Here is a 20501-nt window from a genome sequence, read left to right on the forward strand (position 1 = left end):
GTATACAAGGGACAAATAAAAAAATAAAGACAGGGTATCCATCTTGGAAGATGTCGACGGGCAGTCTCCAGCCATTATTCCCCCCGTGAAGGTTTTGCTTGGTGTCAGCATTAGTGGCATGGCAAACAATGCCTACAGTAGGCAAGTGCACAGGTCTGCCTTCGCCAGTCTAGTCATCTACTAATGCACACACATCACAGAGAAAACATACAAAACCAAATTAATATTGGTACTGGGAATCCATCGACCATTAAATATGGTTAATAAAGAAAAATCTTAAATTAATTAGGACATATTTCAAATTACTTGAAAACATGATATACCTGCAGGAAAAGAACCAGCCACTGTTTTGGCTTATATATGAGATAATGCAGCAACTTGTACTTAACAATCCATTTAGTACTAAACCAGCTTTTAGAATTGGAATGTAACAGTTGCCAACATAAATTAAAGGAATTAAAAAATGGCTCAGATGACTTAATACTGCACAGATTCAAGTTTTTTTTAACGTCTGTCCATTGAGTAAAAACTTGTTTGTTCCTACAAGATTGTAAATTCCATTATCACTATTGAAATGGCACATAAAGTCACAGAGTATGAATTTTAATTTGTAAAGACCAAAACACAGATTTCAAATAAGAGATATAGTGAAAACCACACCTTTAAGTTTTATAAAGCAAGAATCAGACTTTAACAAGTTATGTTTAATTTAAGTTCTAAATATGCATTTGAAAGTGAACCTTTATCTGCCATGACATCTTTCTCAGTTCACACAATAGCATAAATAGAACACCGCATTATTAGCTATCTAACATAATTATGTGTATTATAAAGTAGCTCCATAGAATACATTTTCCAAACCACACCTTAAAAATGTTTATCATACCTGTGAATCTCAACTTAAAACAAAAGATGCGAGATCAATGTCAAATATTATATTTTGGTGTGGGCTTTCCACTGGAAAGTTTTGCAATGGGCCCAATTACATTTAGGTTTTACAGGATGAAATCAGTACAGAACAAAGCAGTTGAAACGAGTTATTGAATTTCAGTAAAAATTCCTACAGTAACCTTAAATCTTGTCTACACTAGCTAACATATCTTCTACAGACAGTTGGCAAAGCCTATTATTATTGTTTATAATTTAAAGTGCCAGTATGGAAATATTTTTAATAGTGTTACTCAGAGATAAAATATAATCTATATGTTTATAATATCTTGATGGTCTTTTTCCATGGATATTTTTCTTTAATATGGATACCTAAACGTGTGTGCTCTTGATCTGTAGTCCCATATGTCAGAAATCAGGGCTACAATGGAGTGTGGACCTTTTCCCTGCCAGCAGGGAGCAAAGTATCAGCTCCATAGTAATTTCAGCAGCATGATGACAACTAACTAGCATAAAAAATATTTATTTCGAATAAATCAATTTTTTTTAAAAATCAGAAGATTTGTTCCAAAGCCATCTTCTGGTTTGCTAGGACAAAATTAAGATCCTGGTCCAGAATATGCAGTTATAACAATACTATAACTGTCAGCAATGCCATCTTTGCTGTGTAAAACTGACATCTGGTGCATGTAGACGCGTAGTTAAATCTGATGATTGCTGTCAAGAATACTCTGCTCCTCCTCACAACATCAGTAATTTGACATCAACCTCAACTTTTTGCGCATTATTCTCACTGTAATAAACACTGGAAATGTTACGCCTTGCTGAATGAGATATAACTGAGTTTTTACAAAGTTTGTTTATAATATTTCATTTTCTACCCTAATTTCATGGTTATATCACAATATTTATTTCACTTTCTGTAAAATGATTAAAAATGAACTATAATTCATGCTCTTTACTTGGTTTGCTATCAGAATTTTTCAATCTGACAGGCTGATCAAATTGCTTGGATGATTTCACTGTTGCTGGGTGTCAAAAATCTCCTAAAGATTATGCCTGGTTAAAAGTCACATTGAATGGAGCCCACTAAATCTTTGTGGGCAGCTTTTATTTGAGGAGGATTGCCAGGAGAAAGCACCATCTTATAGCAGACCTCACTGCTCATCCACCCGACTTTGATCTCCCACAACGACAATGGGCCCTTTTAAACCATTTCCAGACTGGCCAAGACCACTGTGCAGTCACCCAACCACAGTGGCTTTGCCAAGACTATCCAGGCTGCAACTGAGGTGCAGTCAAATCAATGACTCAATTTGTTGACTAAAGTTGAAGACGGGTTTAATGAACTTCATCTAGCCACTGACAAGGCTGTCCCCTGGCTCTGTGACTATGCACACGCTAAATAAATAAATACTCAGGTCAACAGCAAGCACTATCCTTGCAGCATGTTCTGTAAAATCCAGGACAATGATTTCTGCATACTTCATACTGTATTTATGAAATCTTGCAATATTAATTTCCTGCTTAATAAAAAGAATTCAAGCAAAACTGGGCATATTCCAATTAATAAAAATTGGTATTAGTAATATCTGTGAAAGTACAGGATATCCACAATTTAATTAATGCTTTTTAAAAATTAATAATGCTTCAGTATTAAGTGGCCTGCATAATTTTATTAACTCAAAAAATTGCATCAAAGCTTTTCTGAAAAAAAAAGGAAATATATATACAATATATATGTAGTTACGCCTCACATCAACTGCTTTACTTTAGTCATCTAGCTTCTGATCGCAATATGATCGGTTGCAGACAGACCTGCCAACAAATCTTGTGCTACATTTCATAAACTGTGTTTTTCCACACAGCCCAATAGGCGAGGCACTCCCTATTGCAAAATGCTTAGGCAAGACTAAAATAGGTAGGCTAGTTAGATTTCAAAGGACAAAATAAAAACCATAGTTAACTAATACACACAAATGATTGGCGTACCACAATGCAAGATTAGTAATTAATGCATTTATACGTGCGGATGAAATTCATCTGCCTGCTCTTCTTATCTGTTAGTCCATTTAAAATGATTAGATTAAGATCCTTGTTAAAGTAATGGAGCATATTAATTACTAATACTGCATAGTACAATTTCTAACCCAAGCCTTCTTTTATATTTGATTGCGATTCCATTGCTCAACATCAAAGAACAATTTTGCCCATCATGAATTTTTGAGCTGTGCTTTTAATGCAATATTCAGAATTCCACAAAACAAGCCCACTGCTTAACACAGTAATACACATTCCAGACAGTGGAATAACCGGTGTTAGATAAAGGCCACTGTCCACCGTCAAGAATCCTGAGAAACTATTTCCCTCAGCTAAAAAGTGGATGTACATTAAAATAATAGTCAGAGAGCTGATAAATTTGCAACAAAGCCTTAAATACCTACCTTCACTGAAGGGTACAACTATCAGGCCTCTGTCTATAAAAACCACGTTTGTTAGATGCTGGGCCACACCAACACTCACAGGATCGTGATATTTAATGTAACATACCCTTGACGAAACTGGAATAGGCGAATTGCTGCAAGAAGAAAAATGTCAGGGTAAGCTTATTACGTTTAACTTACAATGATGCTACAACATGTTCTTCAAAATTACAATAAAAACTACCATTTTTATAGCATTATCATGCATAGTGAAACATCTCAAGACACTTTACAAGATGGACAGTAAGCAGGAAAGAGAATGGGAAATTTGTGATTAAGAGGGGGTGGAAATACAGTAGAAGCTGCTGCAGAAAGGAAGATGACAAGGTAGGAACATTGTTTCAAGGAGTTGGGCTGAAATGGCTTTTTAGAAAATTCATTCCTGGATGTAGGCATCACTGGCAAAAGCCAGCATTTATTGCTAGACTCTGTTTGCCCAGGGAAGATGGTGATGGAATGCCTTCTTGAACCACAAGCAGTGGTTTGATCGAAATGAATGGTTTGCTACTTCAGAGGGTAATTAAGTCAACCATGTTAATGTGGGACTGGAGTCACATATAGGTCAGGCTGGTTAAGGTGGGACGCTTCCTTAAAGGACTTTAGTGAACCAGTTGGTCAAAATGACATGGTAAGATCCGAATTCTCATTCTATGATTATCCAGTAACATAACCACTACACTATCATATCTAGCTGAAGGGCTATTTGTGAATAAGAGAATGGGGGGGAACATGAAACAAAGTAGGATAGTGTTAGAAAAGTAGAATTCTGGCACTGAGACATATGGCTGGAGAAAATGTTGGGGTATTCACACAGTTGTTTTGTCAGCTTCAGTAGCATGCTACTTAAGCCATATTAAATATGTCAGTCTTTAAAAAACAACCTTAAATTCAGAGTTCTGAAGAAATTTGTAAGTAAGTAGTACTTCACTAACCAGGGCCATACATTTAACTGTGGAAATTAAATTATAGGTACATAGAAAGACTACAGGAGCTGGACTTACTTGTTCCTTAAATGAGGAGGGCTGAGAAGAGATTCAATAGATGTGTATAAAATCATGAAGGGTTTAGATAATTAAAGAAAAATAGTTTCAAATGGCTGAAGACTTGCAAACCAGATTTAAAGTGGTTCGGAAAAGTTAGGGATGCGACATGAGGAAAAACTTTTTAAAAAAATGAATATGTGGTTACGATTTGGAACACATTGCCTGATTGGGTGGTGGCAACAGATTCAATAATATCCTTCAAATGCAAAGGAGAAAAAATTGGAAGAATATGGGGAGCCTCTATGACTAACTGGATTGAACTTCAAAATAGAAGGCACAGACCTGATGGGCCGAATGGCCTCTTTGTGTTATACCATTCTATGATTCTATGGAATTGCCTGAACTTATTTCATGTAGCGCTTTTGCAGCCAGTAGTCAAAACTTTGAGTCTAAACCCCAAAGGCAAAACACCAATGTTTGACTCAGGGTCACCCAGTTGTCCTTCCTCTCCCATTTCAAAATACCTGAGCCCTCTTCTCCTGAAACCAATGACTCAAGCTACAATATTTTTCCGTGGATGGTGGCAGTCCTCTTTACTTCATTTAAGCAGCAATCCCACATGAGCCTAGACAGTGCATGCCAGTTCCCACTTTTCATACTATCTCAGAAATTGCAAACCTTAGAAACTCTAGCCAGTAATCTTTTAGCTATCTACATTACTCTTAATTGTATGTCACTCCAATTTTATTTAGGTCCCAAAATTTCACTTCAAGTCACATAGTTATGAAACCTTATGCAAGAAATTCTCATGTATTAACAGAATCATAGGGCAGGATTTTTATCTTGTTGGGCGGGTGCAGCGGGCGGGGGGGCCAGGAATGGTCGCAAAACCGAGCCACAATTTCATGCTGGCTGAAACGCTCAGCACTACCCGGGTGGGAGCGGGAGGAAGGCAAGGGTGGAAGTTTGTGCAGGCGCGCATGCACACTGAAAGTTCCCTGAAGGCACAGAGCTCCCTCAGGGGGCTGAAGAATTTTAAAAACATAAATGAAGAATTTAAGAATGTTAAAAACATGTCCCCTTATGTGACTCGTCACACGTGCAGGGACATGTTAAAAATAAGTTAAAAAATTTTTTTTTAAAAAAAATCACTTGTCGAATCCCGCCTGTGGATGAGGTTTCGCAAAAAATGCAAAGGCCGCTTGGCCTATTTGCCCGCCCACCAATCAAACAGGCAGTGAAACATCCGACTTAATTAAGGGCCTTAATAGGCCTCTTAATTGTCAGCAGGTGCGCTGCTGCCTTTCACACGTGCCCGCTGAGGGAAAGATCATGCACTATTTTACTCTCATTTGGGTCAGGTGCACGCCTGCCTGACGAGAGAAAAATTCTGCCCATAGAATTGTTATGGTGAAGGTGGAAGCCATTTAGCCCATCGTGTCAGCACCTGCTCTCTGAACATTTTAACTTAGTGCCAATCTCCTGCCTTTCCCCCGTAACCCTGCACATTGATTCTATTTAAATAATCATCCAATGTCCTCTTGAATGCCTCAATTGACCCTGCTTCCACCACAATGCCAGGCAGTGCATTCCAAACACTAACTACTCGCTGTGTGAAAAAGCTTTTTTTCACCTCGCATTTGCTTCTTCTGCAAAATACTTGAAACCGTACCATCTCGGTTCTCAATTTATGAGCGAGAACAGTTTCTCCATATCTATTCTGACCAAACCCCTCATGAGTTTGAAAACTTCAATCAAGTCTTCTCTTAACCTTCTCCTCACCAAGGAAAACAGTCCTAACTTCTCCAATCTTTCCTCATAACTGAAGTGTCTCATCCCTGGAACCATTCTCGCAAACCTGTTTTGCACTCTCTCCATTGTGTTAACATCCTTCCTATAGTGTGGCACCCAGAAGCGAACACAATACTCCAGTTGAGGTCTAACCAGTGTCTTATCTAAGTTAATCATAATCTCCCTGCTCTTGTACTCTATGACCCTATTAATGAAGCCTAGAATACTGTGTGCTTTAGAAACAGCTTTCCCGACCTATCCTGCCACCTTTAATGACTAATGTACAGATACACCCAGGTCTCTCTACTCTTGCACACCCTTTAGAATAGTATCCTTTATTTTATACTGTCTCTCCATGTTCTTGGTACCCAAGTGTATCACCTCACACTTCTCCGTATTAAACTTCAACTGCCACCTATCTGCCCGCTTCACCAATGTGTCAGTGTCCTTTTGAAGTTCTACACTGTCCTCCTCACAATTTACAATTCTCCCAAATTTTGTATTGTCCGCAAACTTTGAAATTGTCCCCTGCACAACAAGATCTAGGTCATTTATATACATCAGGAAAAGCATGGGTCCCAATGCCAGCCCCTGGGGAACTCCGCTACAAACCTTCCTCCAGCCTGAAAAATACCCATTAACCATTACTCTCTATTGCCTATCTTATCCTAACAAACATAAAATTGTGTGAATAGTGCGAGTAAAAATGCAGGGAAGTTATACTGAACTTTTATAAAGCTTTGGTTAGGCCCCAATTACAGCAGTGTGTTCTGTTCTGTCACCACACTTTAGGAAGGATGTGAGGGCGCTTCAGGGGGGCAGCAGAGGAGATTTATCAGAATAGTTCCAGGGATGAGGAATTTTAGCTACTGGGTTAGGTTGGAAAAACAAAAGAGACTGAGGGGAGATTTGACAGAAGTGGCCAAGATTAAGGCAAGTTTAAATGAAACAGACAAAGAAAAGCTGTTCCCATTAGTAGATGGTACAAGGACTTGGGGATAAATATTTAAGATTTGGGGCAACAGATTCAGGGGCAATGTGAGGAAGAACTTTTTTTTTTACAAAGCTAGTGGCAAAAGCTAGTGGCAATAACCTAGAACTTGTTGCCTGTGCAGCAGAGACAATGAATGTTTTCAAAAGGACATTGGATGGGAAATAAGCTTGCAGAGATACAGGGATACAGCAGGCAATGGGCCTGACTGGACTGCTTGACAGAAAGCCGACATGGCCTCAATGGGTCAAAAGGCCTCCTCCTGTGACAGCAGGCCACCAGCTCTTCAGGCCCTTGGAGTAACACCAGGAACGTGGCAACCCAGCCACAATAGCAACATGGACAACAAACTAGAACCAAGGTGAGTGGGAACGGTGCCACTGGGCAGGCTGTGGTGAATTGAGGGTGGGGTGGGAGGGGGGGTAATTGCTGAAGTCAGCTGGGTGTTTCTGCAGGGGAATCCCTTGGTGGGCCACAGAGTGACTGATAGGCCACAGAATGCCAGTGGCAGTGGGAAGAGACCCTTAAGTGACTTTAATTGGCTACCTAGGTCCAGGAATGCCATCCTCCACCCTCCCAGCTGCTGAGAGAATTCCAGGGTATTTGGATGGTAAAGGGCACTCCACCTTTTACTTTCCCTCCTGATGCTCCACTCCCACAATCCTCCAACCCCACTTCCAAAGGGCAACTTTAAATTTCACCCCATGACTCTAATGATGGTAAAATGAATCTGCATCACCAATCAAAAGCTATTCAGGAAAAAAATGATTTTTTGTGAGGTTGGGAGGGGTGGGGTGGGGTGGGCCAAGTACCACCTCAATGAAATCGAAAGGTACTTCCATTAGGTCAAGATGAGAAGATCTACACATTGTTACCATACATCCAAACTGCAAATAACAATAGAAGACACTGCATTTTGTGCAATTTCAACATAGCTTATTTCCTTTATTTTTTCTCACTGGGAATTTCCTCAGTACGTTCTTTCCGTCAGTTATTGGATGTTTAGTAGAAGATTGAGGAAACCCTGTTTATGCACAGGTTTCTGCCAATTTGGCTGACCAGGAAAATACCCCCCAAAATTATGCTTAATGCGTCCCACTCTTGTTGACCTAGCTATTTCAATTAAGTTAAGCTTTCTTGTAATAATTATTTTTGGTCAGTAATTATTTTAGTTAACCTTTCCTCTGATAAGCATCAAAAAATAGAGATTTGAAAAAACCCAAAGGAGAAAGGAAAATCAGAGGGAAAAGACGAAGAGACAAAAATAATAAGCTTTAAAATAATAAATATAAAAATGTAAATGAAATACCAAAGTTTAACTGATGAAAAAAAGAATAAAATATTCAAGATAAAATATATAGGAAAATAGTAAAGACAATTAAGAAAAGAATTCCCAACCTAACTTCTTTCTAACAGGACCATTTTAGCTTGTAAACACAAGTTGTTGTTATTTCTCAAATCTACAAACAAGGTGCAAAACTTAGCTGATATATTTCACAACAATTTTCAGGTATATATTGCCCATAACATAGTAAAACATCCCAAGGAGCTTCACAGAAGCATAATCAGATCAAAATTCACACCAAGCCAAAGGAGACCTTAGGGCAAATGATCCAAAGCTTGAACCAAGAGCTAGTTTTCAAAAGATTCTTAACAGAGGAGAGAGGTTTCGGTAAGACTTCAAAAGCTTAGGTCTATGCAGCTGAATTCATGGCCAACAAAGGTGGGGGGAAGGAAATCAGAGGAGGCCAGAAATGGATGACCACAGAGTTCTTGGAGGTTCGAAGAGTTTCAGATTAGAGAAATAGGGAGGGACAATATTATATAGGGATTTGAACATGAGGATGAGCATTGCAAACTTGTTGCTTTGATGGACCAAGAACAACGTAGGTCAGTGAGCACAAGGGTGATGTGCGAAGAAGTTACAAATGGGCAGAATAATTTTCAATGAAATGAAGTTTCTGGAGGATGGTAAGTGGGAGGCTAGCTTGGAGAGAATTGGAATTGTTGATCTGGAGGTAACAAAGCCTCAATTTTAACAGCAAAGAGACTGAGGCGGGTGGACACAGATAATATTAGACATGGAAGTAGGTGGACTTGGTGATGGAGGGGAAATAAGGCTAAAAGCTCAGCTCAGAGTCAAGTAGAACACAAAGGTTGTGAACAGTCTGGTTCATCTCACAGTGCCAGGGAATTGATGACTAGGGAATAGCGTTTATGGTGGGAGCCAAAGGCAATGGCTTTGGTCATCTCAATGCTTAACTGGAGGAAATTTCTGCTCATCTAGTATTGGACAATGGACAACCAGCGTTGCAGCACAGAGGCGGTGGAGAGGTCAAGAGAGCTGTTGGCGAGGTATGGCTGGCATTGACAGTGTATTTATGATATACAGTGATGCATGAAGACACATGACCCAGGCCCAGTGTAGTGTTGAGCAGAGGAGTGTATAGACCTAAGCATGGAGACAGCTCTATGTACATGTATAAATAGTCCCAGTACTTAAAGATTTACACTTAACCTACAGGAGACTACAGAGCCTTTTTTTAAAAAAAGGCATACTGATCTGTAGCCAACACTCTCCCAACATGGTGGCAGAAATAGGATTCAAAACCCAGAAACTTGCTAAAATGCAGAGACAAACCAAAATGAAGACTGAGAAAAATTCAACAAAGCATTCTGACCTGAAAAGAAGCAGAGGCACAGAGGAAAAATCGCCAGAAAATGCTCCAGAGAAAAGAACTGGAAGCTGAAGGCAAAGATTTAAAATTCGTTACTGCAGTAGAAGACTTCACTGAATCTCCTTTGGAAATCCAGCTTCAGAGTGCAGAGTTGACAGAACCTGCAAGCATAAGCTAAAATCTTTTAAAATTCTAGGCTATAGCAAGTCCTCAGAACTCCTTTAAGTAATTCAGTGTCACAGGTTAAAGGCAAAATACTGTGGATGCTAGAAATCTGGAACAAAAATTCAGCAGGACTGACAGCATCTGTGGAAAGACAGAGTTAACGTTTTGAGTCCGTATGACTTCTTCAGAGCTAAAGGGAAGTAGAAATGTGGTGAAATATATACTATTTAAGGATGGTGGAACAGGTGAAGCTGGATGGAAGGCCAGTGATAGGTGAAGGCAAAGGAGAGATTGCAAAAGATATCATAAACAAAATGTCAAAGGGTTGTCTGCTTCCAATTTCCACCCCTCCATCACTTTCATATGGTCCATCTCCAATACTTCCCTTCCCTAGACCTGTCTCAATTTCTGGTGATGGGCTATCCACCAACATTCATTACAAGCCCACCGACTCCCACAGCTACCTTGGCTACAGCTCCTTACACCCTGCTTCCTGTAAGAACTCTATCTCATTCTCTCAGTTCCTTCACCTCCATCGCATCTGTTTCGATAATACCACTTTCCAAAACGGTGCTTCTAACATGTCTTCCTTCATCCTTACCCGAGGTTTCCACCCACGGTGGTTGACAGGGCCCTCAACTGTATCTGACCCATCTCCCATGCCTCAGCCCTCAAACCTTCCTCTCCCTCCCAGGACAATGATAGGGTCCCCTTGTCCTCACTTTTCACCCTACCAGCCTCCGCATTCAAAGGATCATCCTCCACCATTTCCACCAACTCCAGCATGATGCCACCATCAAACACATCTTCCCTTCACCACCAGCCCCCCCCCCCCCCCCCCCCCCCCCCCCCCCCCGGCCGCGTTGGCATTCCGTAGGGATAGTTCCCTCCGGGACAACCTGCTCCACTCCTGCATCACTCCCTACACCTCAACCCCCTCCCACGGCAGCTTCCCATGCAATCGCAGAAGGTGCAACACCTGCCCCTTTACTTCCCCCCTCCTCACCGTCCAAAGGCCCAAACATTCCTTTCAAGTGAAGCAGCATTTCACTTGCACTTCCCTCAATTTGGTCTACTGCATTCACTGCTCCCTATACGGTCTCCTCTACATTGGAGAGACCAAACACAGGTTGGGTGACCGCTTTGCGGAACACCTTTGGTCTGTCCGCAAACATGATGCAGACCTTCCTGTTGCTTGCCATTTCAACACACCATCCTGCTCTCTTGTCCACATGTCTGTCCTTGGCCTGCTGCAATGTTCCAGTGAAGCTCATCGCAAACTGGAGGTACAGCACCTCATCTTCCGATTAGGCATTTCACAGCCTTCCGGGCTTGACACTGAGTTCAACAACTTCAGACCATGAACTGTCTCTCCATCCCCACCCTCTTTTTGATCCACTTTTTTCTATATTCATTTTTATTTTTTACTTTTTTATTTTTCTCCCATTTATTTTTATTATTGTTATTTTTAAAATTTATTTCCATTTTTATTCATTGTTTTATCCCCATCTTTTAGCATATTTTCGATCTTTTTCTCACCACCGTCCCCTCCCCCACCCCACCCACACTAAGGCCATCTGTCACTTTCCAGAGTGCTTACCCTGGTCCAGACATCATCACATTCTGCTTTCCACTTTTAATGTCACCATTTGCACCTCCTTAAGCCAGTACCATCACTATTAACAACCATTTGTTTATGACATCTTTTGCAATCTCTCCTTTGCCTCCACCTATCGTTTGCCTTCTATACAGCTTCACCTGTTCTACCCCCCCCCAAACAGTACATATTTCACCACATTTCTACTTCCCTTTAGCTCTGAAGAAGAGTCATACGGGCTCAAAACGTTAACTCTGTCTTTCTCGCCAGATGCTGACAGACCTGCTGAGATTTTCCAGCATTTTTTGTTTTTGTTTGTGTCATAAGTGCCATTTGAAAGAAACCCATCGCTAAAACCTGAGTCAGAGCCTGAAAATGTGGTGTCCGACTGAAAAGAGAAAGAATTAATTACGTATTGCCGGAACATCACGACTGTCTAGTTCAGTGAAAAACAAGCAGAATTTTCAGTTCATATGACTCAATAGTTTCTGAAGTAAACCGGTGAACAAAAGTCATCTGCAAGCAGCCAATCTAGGCAGCCATTGTTACATTTTTTTTTACAAGAAGAGCTCCAGTGCTACTGTGCGGAGCCTGCCAAAACTGGCAAGCGCAGGACATCCTGCGCCTGAGGGAGCAACGCCATCCTGAAATCTAGAAAAAGCTCCACAGAAAATTTTAAAAACTGCTGGCAGGGAAAAAAGAAAGCTTTCAAATCGAGTCCAACAACTTAGAGGAGCAAATCGCTGACCAAGACTATTAGTTTGAAGGTGCTGCAGAGCAAAATGGTTACCGCTCAGCCACTCTTACAAGGGAGACAACATTTAAAGCTGTAACTGCAGAAGAAAAATGACCATGGATCAAAATTCCACCTTACCAGATCAGTTTGCACTTATGCAAGTGCCAAACCCAACAAGAAACGTGGCATCGTTGAGAAAATAATTTTTAAATTACTGGAGTATATGAGGTCTCAGTAAAAATTCAGAAGTCATCCAGATTAATACTTTGTTATATTGCTTTGTGAACTTACAGAACATGTAATCCTAATACATGGCATTGATGAATACTCAATCAGCCTTGAGGAACTATTAACAGCCTTTGACAAATACTTCAATCTTCAATTTGAGGAGTGTGCAGAGTTTAAAACTAGGCCTAGAAACCCCCAGCAAAGTGATGAAACGGAAAAGACAGTGCCCAAACAAACCACGAGGGTGCCATAGAGACAGGGAATCTTACAGCTGCCCCAAAGGCATTCTATATTCCGGGAGGAAGGGTTTTATTTTATTCATTCGTGGGATGTGGACGTCGCTGACTAGGCCAGCATTTATTGCCCATCCCTAAATGCCCTGTTCAGGAGGCATTTTAAGAGTCAGCCATATTGCTGTGGGTCTGGAGTCACATGTAGGCCAGACCAGGTATGGACAGCAGATTTCCTTCCCTAAAGGACACTGGTGAGCCAGATGGGTTTTTACGACTATCAGCAATGGTTTCATGGTTATCACCGGAGTTTAATTCCAGATTTTTAAAAATTGAATTCAAATTCCAACATCTGCCGTGGTGGGATTCGAACCCAGGTCCCCAGAGCATCACCCTGGGTCTCTGGATTAACAGTCCAGTGACAATACCACTATGCCACCACCTCTCCTCAAAGAAAGAGACTGCAGCACTTAAGAGAACAATTGCACATTTGGAGTGAACCTTGGAAAAATTACATTTCCAACAAGATATACGAAGAGATGAAAATCAAGAACATGGAATGGCAAACAAAGGTAGAAATTCTCACAATAGAGTGTGAGGTATCCCAAAACCAATTGGCAGAAGTGCCATAACAGAATGTGAGCTTGAAGGATAGCACAGAGGAATTATACTCTGCCAAGGAACAACTGTTCAGTGTAGAGAATCAACTTTCATATAGGAACTGATGAGAATGCTGGAGTGTCACTCACAGGAAGTAGGACACCTGAAAGAGGACTTGGAAGTGCTAAAATGATGAACTTGTACAAACAAATTCAACAAAGATAGATCTTCAATTAAAACTTGATGAATTTCAAACATCAGATGTCTCTAGTAAACATTGCGAAAAATGCCTGGAACAGGAGAAGGAATTGCTGAAGAATCAGACCAGTTCCTTGAATGCAGAATTAATAACCAAAACCAATGAATTTGTTGAACTCCAATCTAACCTGAACAACATGATGGACAAGATGCGTTGCATGGAATAGCAAATTCAAACTTTGCAAGTAGATAAGGGGAATTCTAAGAAACATATTGAGGATTTAACGAATGAACTGAAGATTTCTAAACAGCAGTCAGTGACCAGGCAACATTCTGGGAAGAACTGAATGCCCAACTGCAGTTGTCAAACTTATATTAGAGTTCCAAAGGCAACTCAAATAAAAACAATTCAACTTACCAGAGAAGTTGTGGAGCAAGCTTGTCCATTCTTGTTACAGGTTCTGAAAAACCCTCAAAGGACAGACCAGCCAGCCAGCCACCCTGGAGGCAACCATGACGCCTCCAGTGGAAGAGGTGAAAGAGAGTGATCAGCAGTCCATAAAGCCTCTACCTCCAGCCCCGAAGACAGGACAGTAAATTAATACTGCAATATTGTGCATATGCCGCAACACCCAGCCGGCATGCCAAAGCCACAAGAGATGCTGGAACCTGGAAGCAATCATCCACAACCAACGAGGTGATCATGCCACTAAAACTCTTTCTCACCGCAGGAACGCTCTTCCTCGGCCAGAGAGGACATCAAGATGACCCACGTGACGATGGAAAAAGCGTAAGAAGCAACAAGGAAATGAACACAATATTCGTCCACCCTGCAAGAAATGAGTTAGAGTAACAACAATCACCGATCAACGCAACAGCCGGACCAACTGAATATGGTTCAACATGATGGAATGGAAGAAAAGAATGAAAGCATATCCAGATGCCAGCTCAACCTCCAGGCCAACAGGAAGTACCAGCAACGACAGAGCCTACCACTCCTCTGACAAAATGTGAACGAGATATGGAAGGGCTAAGGCCTCCAGACAACCTGAAGTGTTAAATTCAAGGACTTGAAGGGAAGAGATGGAAGTAGTCATAATGCAGTAACAACGTAAATGTATGTATGGCAGCGATAACAATGTAAGACATGAAGTAAACTAGTACAACTCCAAATACATTGGATAACGACTGGGGGGAGGTGCAGTATAAGAGTCTAGCACTTTTGGGTTAATGTGCGACTGAGTACAGTACCACCCACAGAGTGATTAAGATGGCACATGACCTAGACCCAGGATGTGGTGTTGAGCAGAGGCGTGTATAGACCTAAGCATGGAGACAGCTCCTAGCTTGTTCCCATTACTGTACATGTGTAAATAGTTCCAGCAGTTAATAAAGACTTACAATTAACCTACAGAAGACTACAGAGACTTCTTTAAGGCATACCAATCTGTAACCAACACCCTAACAGAAACAGAGATATTTTAGAAACCTACTTAAATACATCTAGGTATTTATTTTCAAAAATACAGCATAAAACACACTGGAATTGATTCAAGTGAGGTGAGAGTGACATCAACGGAGCATTTGACTGATTGTAGCATCAAGGAGCCCTAGCAAAACTGGAGTCAATGCGTATTGGGGGAAAACTCTCCACTGGTTGGAGTCATACCTAGCACGAAGGAAGATGATTGCGGTCACTGGAGGTCGATCATCTCAGTTCCAGGACATCACTGCAGGAGTTCCTCAGGGTAGTGCCCTAGGCCCAACCATCTTCAGCTGCTTCATCAATAATTTTTCCTTCCATCATAAGGTCAGAAGTGGGGATGTTCGCTGATGATTATACAATGTTCAGCACCATTCGCAACTCCTCAGATATTGAAGCAGTCCATGTCCAAATGCAGCAAGACCTGGACAATATTCAGGCTTGGGCTAACAAGTGCTAAGTAACATTCATGCCATGCAAGTGGCGGGCAATGACCATCTCCAACAAGAGAGAATCTAACCATCACCCCTTGATGTTCAATGGAATTACCATCGCTGAATCCCCAACTATCAACATCCTGGGGGTTACCACTGACCAGAAACTGAACTGGACTAGCCATATAAATATTGTGGCTACAAGAGCAGGTCAGAGGCTAGGAATCCTATGATGAGTAACTTAGCCCCTGACTCCCCAAAGCCTGTCCACCAACTAGAAGGCACAAGTCAGGAGTGTGATGGAATATTTTATCCACTTGCCTGGATAAGTGCAGCTCCAACAATACTCATGAATCTCACCACCATCCAGGACAAAGCAGCCCACTTGATTGATACCCCATCCACAAATGTCTGATAATGAAGGAATGGTGATATATTGCCAACTCAGGACGATACGTGCCTTGGAGGGGAACCTGTAGGTTGTGGTGTTTCCCTGTGCCTTCTGCCCTTCTAGGTGGGAGATGCTGCAGGTTTGGAAGGTGCTGCTAAAAAAGACTTGGCGAGTTGCTGCGCTGTAACTTGAAGATGGTAAAACACCAAGGAAATGCATGTTTAAAAGTCAATGATGCCAAGCTCCTTGTGTGTTGCTAAAGCTGCACTCATCCAGGCAAGCGAACAGCATCCCAACACACTCCTGGTTTGTGGCTTATAAGTGATGGTTAGGCTTTGGCAGTCAGGAGATGAGTTACTCACTGCACTATATGCAACCCCTCACCCATTCTTGCAGCTACAGTATTTATGTGGCTGGTCCGATTTTGTTTTTGATCAGAGGATGTTGATGGTGGGGGAATTCAACAGCAATGCCATTGAAGGAAAAGGGTAGGTAGCTGGATCCCTCCTTTTGGAAATGGTCACTGCCTGGCACCTCGGTGGCAAGCTGCATGCGGGCATAGACTGCTTCCTGGGCTGAAATGCATAAAGCTTCCCACCAAGATCAAGAGTTCAAATCTCACAATGGCAAACTATGAAAAAATGTAATTTCATCTGAAACGGGTTTGTACTCGAAAGAGTTACATATTATCAGAACGGTTTTGCTTGGCCTAAATAGCCAAGTGGTTATGGTACTGGGTTTGTAACCCCAAGATCAAGATTTCAAATCTCACAATGGCAAACTATGAAACAATGTAACTTCATCTGAAACAGATGGAAACGTGTTTGACTCGAAAGAGTTACATATTCTATGGTTCAGCATCCAGAGGTTCGGTGGACCTCATATCCTTGATGATTCGGATAGCACCGTTATTGCCCAAATAGCATGGCCCAAGGTCACTGAAAGTGGCAACGCAGATGGATAAGGTAGTCAGGAAGGCATATGGCATGCCTGCCTTCATTGGCAGGGGTATTGCATATAAAAGCTGGGAAGTCATGCTGCAGATTTGTAGAACCTTGGTTAGGCCACACTTGGAATATTGCGTGCAATTCTGGTCGCCACATTACCAGAAGGATATGGAGGCATTGGAGAGGGTGCAGAGGAGGTTTACCAGGATGCTGCCTGGTCTGGAGGTTATTACCTATGAGGAGGGGTTGGAGAAACTCGGATTGTTCTCACTAGAGCGACAGAGATTGAAGGGTAATTTGATAGAAGTTTACAAAATTATGACTGGCATGGACAGAGTAGACAGTCAGAAGCTTTTTCCCCAGGGTGGATGAGTCAATTACTTGGGGACATAGATTTAAGATGAGAGGAGAAAAATATAGAGGAGATGTGCGGGGCAAGTCTTTTACGCAGAGGGTAGTGAGTGTCTGGAATTCGCTGCCAGAGGTGGTGGAAGCAGGTACGATAGTGGTGTTTAAGAGGCAGCTTGACAAATACATGAATAGGATGGGAATAGAGAGATACGGACCCCGGACAATATGATCGGCGCAGGCTTGGAGGGCTGAAGGGCCTGTTCCTGTGCTGTACTTTACTTTGTTCTTTGTAACTACAAAACCTTTGATTGCATGTACAATATTTTGTGATCTCACTGATTCATTTTAACTCTGTTAAAGTGAAGATACAGTTATCATCTTATTGACTGGCAGAACAGGCTAGAGAAGGTATAAGGGCCCACTCCCGCTTCTAATTCGACGTTCCCTAGTGAAATGTGGGCAACTTTAAAATCAATACAGTGGTTTACTTGACATGATTGAACAGAACACCATTTGCACAGCAGGGTGAATTTTCACCGGCGAGGGGAAAACAGACCGTAGCGGACAAGCTGTCGGATTTACAAACCGCTTAATTTTCGTTTGCATGCCGAAACAATTTAGGCTGTAAAACAGGCGGCACAAATCACAGCCCTGGTTCCTGCCTGGAAGAGGGGCAACATTCACCCCATAAGTTGTATACGTTCCCCATCACTCAGTAACATGAAAAATAAACGATGACCCAGGTATATCCTTCCGTACTAGTGGGCATCACTGGCACTCAGTCGGCGAGGCACCGGGATTTTATATTTTTAGTAAAGGTCAGGAGCTTGGAAAGGGGGCGAGATTAGGCAGAGATGGGAGGGACAGGATGGGATGGACAAGCCGAACCTGCGATCTCCCGTGTACTGGAAACCCAGGCCCGCCGGACCTACCCCACCAGGCTGACTTGTAGCTCTGCTGCCGGGCGGGCTCGGCGCCAACAGCAGAAGCTGCGCAACGCTCGCCGTAAAATGGCGGCAGCGCTGGGACCGGGATGGGGGTGGGTGGGCGGGGGAGAGAGAGAGAGAGAGCGCGCATTGCCCGCCGCTCGGACCAGTCCGTCCGTCCCAAACTGCCTCCTTCCTCGCCATACCGGCTGCAGCTCGTTCACTTACTCGGAAGGGAAGACGCGGAACTCGTCGATCTCTCCCAGGAAGCTGAAGAGAGTGGTCAGCTGCTCGCTACTGGCCACCGGGGAGATGTTAGTGACCTGGACCACAGAGGTGGACATGATGCAGGGTCCCCGAGGGAGGCTGTGCTCGGTTTCTGTGGGAGTCAGTCTGTGTTTTTTTTTTCTCTCACACGCGATCGAGCAGTTCCTTCTCTATCTAATCGCTTTTCTTTCTTTCTCTCTCGCTCCGCTGCGCGAACGTCGCACTAGGCCCGTCTCCCAACAGCCTTTGCAACGCAGCCAGTGATTGACAGTAGTCCAACCCCGCCCCCCTCAACCCAGCCGCTGATTGACAATAGTCCAACCCCGCCCCCCACAACCCAGCCGCTGATTGACAGTAGTCCAACCCCGCCCCCTCAACCCAGCCGCTGATTGACAGTAGTCCTTCCCTTCCTTGACCTCTCTGTCTCAATCTCTGGTGATAGACTGCCCACCAATATTCATTACAAGCCTACTGACTCCCACAGCTACCTCGACTACAGCTCCTCACACCCCGCTTCCTGTAAGGACTCCATCCCATTCTCTCAGTTCCTTCTCCTCCATCGCATCTGTTCTGATGATGCCACTTTCAAAAACAGTTCCTCTGACATATCCTCCTTCTTTCTTAACCGAGGTTTTCCACCCACGGTGATTGACAGGGCCCTCAAATGTGTCCGGCCCATCTCCCACGCATCCACCCTCACGCCTTCTCTTCCCTCCCAGAAACATGATAGGGTCCCCCTTGTCCTCACTAATCACCCCACCGGCCTCCGCATTCAAAGGATCATCCTCCACCATTTCCGCCAACTCCAGCATGATGCCACCATCAAACACATCTTCCCTTCACCCCCCCCCCCCCCGGCGGCATTCCATAGGGATCGTTTCCTCCATGACACCCTGGTCCACTCCTCCATCACCCCCTACTCCTCAACCCCCTCCCACGCAACCGCAGAAGATGCAACACCTGCCCCTTCACTTCCTCTCTCCTCAGTGTCCAAGGGCCCAAACACTCCTTTCAAATGAAGCAGCATTTCACTTGCACTTCCCTCAACTTAGTCTACTGCATTCGTTGCTCCCAGCGCGGTTTCCTCTACATTGGAGAGACCAAAAGCAGACTGGGTGACCACTTTGCAGACCTCCCTGTCGCTTGCCATTTCAACACTCCAACCTGCTCTCATGCCCAAATGTCTGTCCTTGGCTTGCTGCATTGTTCCTGTGAAGTTCAACGCAAATTGGAGGAACAGCACCTCATCTTCCGACTCGGCACTTTACAGCCTTCCGGACTGAATATTGAGTTCAACAATTTTAGATCTTGAACTCTCTCCTCCATCCCCATCCCCACCCCCTTTCCGTCTCTTGCCCCTCCTTTTTGTTTTTTCCAATAATTTATATAGATTTTTCTTTTCCCACCTATTTCCATTATTTGTAAATGTATTTCCACCCATTGTTTTATCTCTACCTTTTGGCCTTTTTAGTATTCCTTCACCCTACCTCACCCCCATTAGAGCTATCTGTACCTTGTTTGTCCTGCTTTCTACTCTTAATTAGCACATTCCTTTAGATAATATCACCACCTTCAACACCTCTTTGTCCTTTTGTCTGTGACATCTATTGGTTATCTCCACCTATTACTGGCTTCTTGTCCCAACAATCCCCCCCCCAGCACCCCACCCTTAAACCAGCTTATATTTCACCCCTTTCCTATTTTTACTTAGTTCTGTTGAAGGGTCATGAGGACTCGAAACGTCAACTGTGCTCTTCTCCGCTGATGCTGCCAGACCTGCTGAGTTTTTCCAGGTATTTCTGTTTCTATTTTTGTTTTGGATTTCCAGCATCCGCAGTTCTTTGCTTTTATGACAATAGTCCAACCCCGCCCCCTCAACCCAGCCACTGATTGACAGTAGTCCAACCCGCTCCCTCAGCCCAGCCGCAAGTTCCACAGATCATAAACTGGTGCAAGCGCGCTTCTCTCTCTCTCACACACCCCCAGCAGAGATTGATAGAGTGGGTTCATTTTACTACAAGCACCACCTTTTTGTTTTGCACGTTATATGTGGCATCGGAAAAAGTGAGGAGAAACTGAAAGCAGGCTAGCCGAGTTGACCTTTCAGAGAAAACTGAAGCCAGCGAATCCTGCA

The 20501-nt window shown here is 43.0% G+C and overlaps 1 protein-coding gene across 4 annotated transcripts in view; it reads right to left on the reverse strand.

The window, feature by feature from the left end:
* Positions 1-18621, reverse strand: part of srek1 (splicing regulatory glutamine/lysine-rich protein 1) — a 68164-nt gene extending 49543 nt beyond the window's left edge. For 3 of the 4 annotated variants that reach the window (XM_041185995.1, XM_041185997.1, XM_041185996.1), the window contains exons 1-2: positions 15238-15370; positions 3333-3466 (exon numbers count right to left, since the gene is read on the reverse strand). Coding sequence is in view for 1 of the 4 variants with exons in the window: in XM_041185994.1 (XP_041041928.1) it covers positions 3333-3466; positions 18329-18444 (250 nt within the window). In the remaining 3 variants the exon portion in view is untranslated. Of the gene's footprint in view, positions 1-3332; positions 3467-15237; positions 15371-18328 lie in introns of those variants that run through there. The other variant, XM_041185994.1, reaches the window with a different exon arrangement.
* Between the last annotated feature and the right edge of the window lie 1880 nt (positions 18622-20501).

This window comes from Carcharodon carcharias, chromosome 4, assembly GCF_017639515.1.
Source record: "Carcharodon carcharias isolate sCarCar2 chromosome 4, sCarCar2.pri, whole genome shotgun sequence".
Lineage (NCBI taxonomy): Eukaryota > Metazoa > Chordata > Chondrichthyes > Lamniformes > Lamnidae > Carcharodon > Carcharodon carcharias.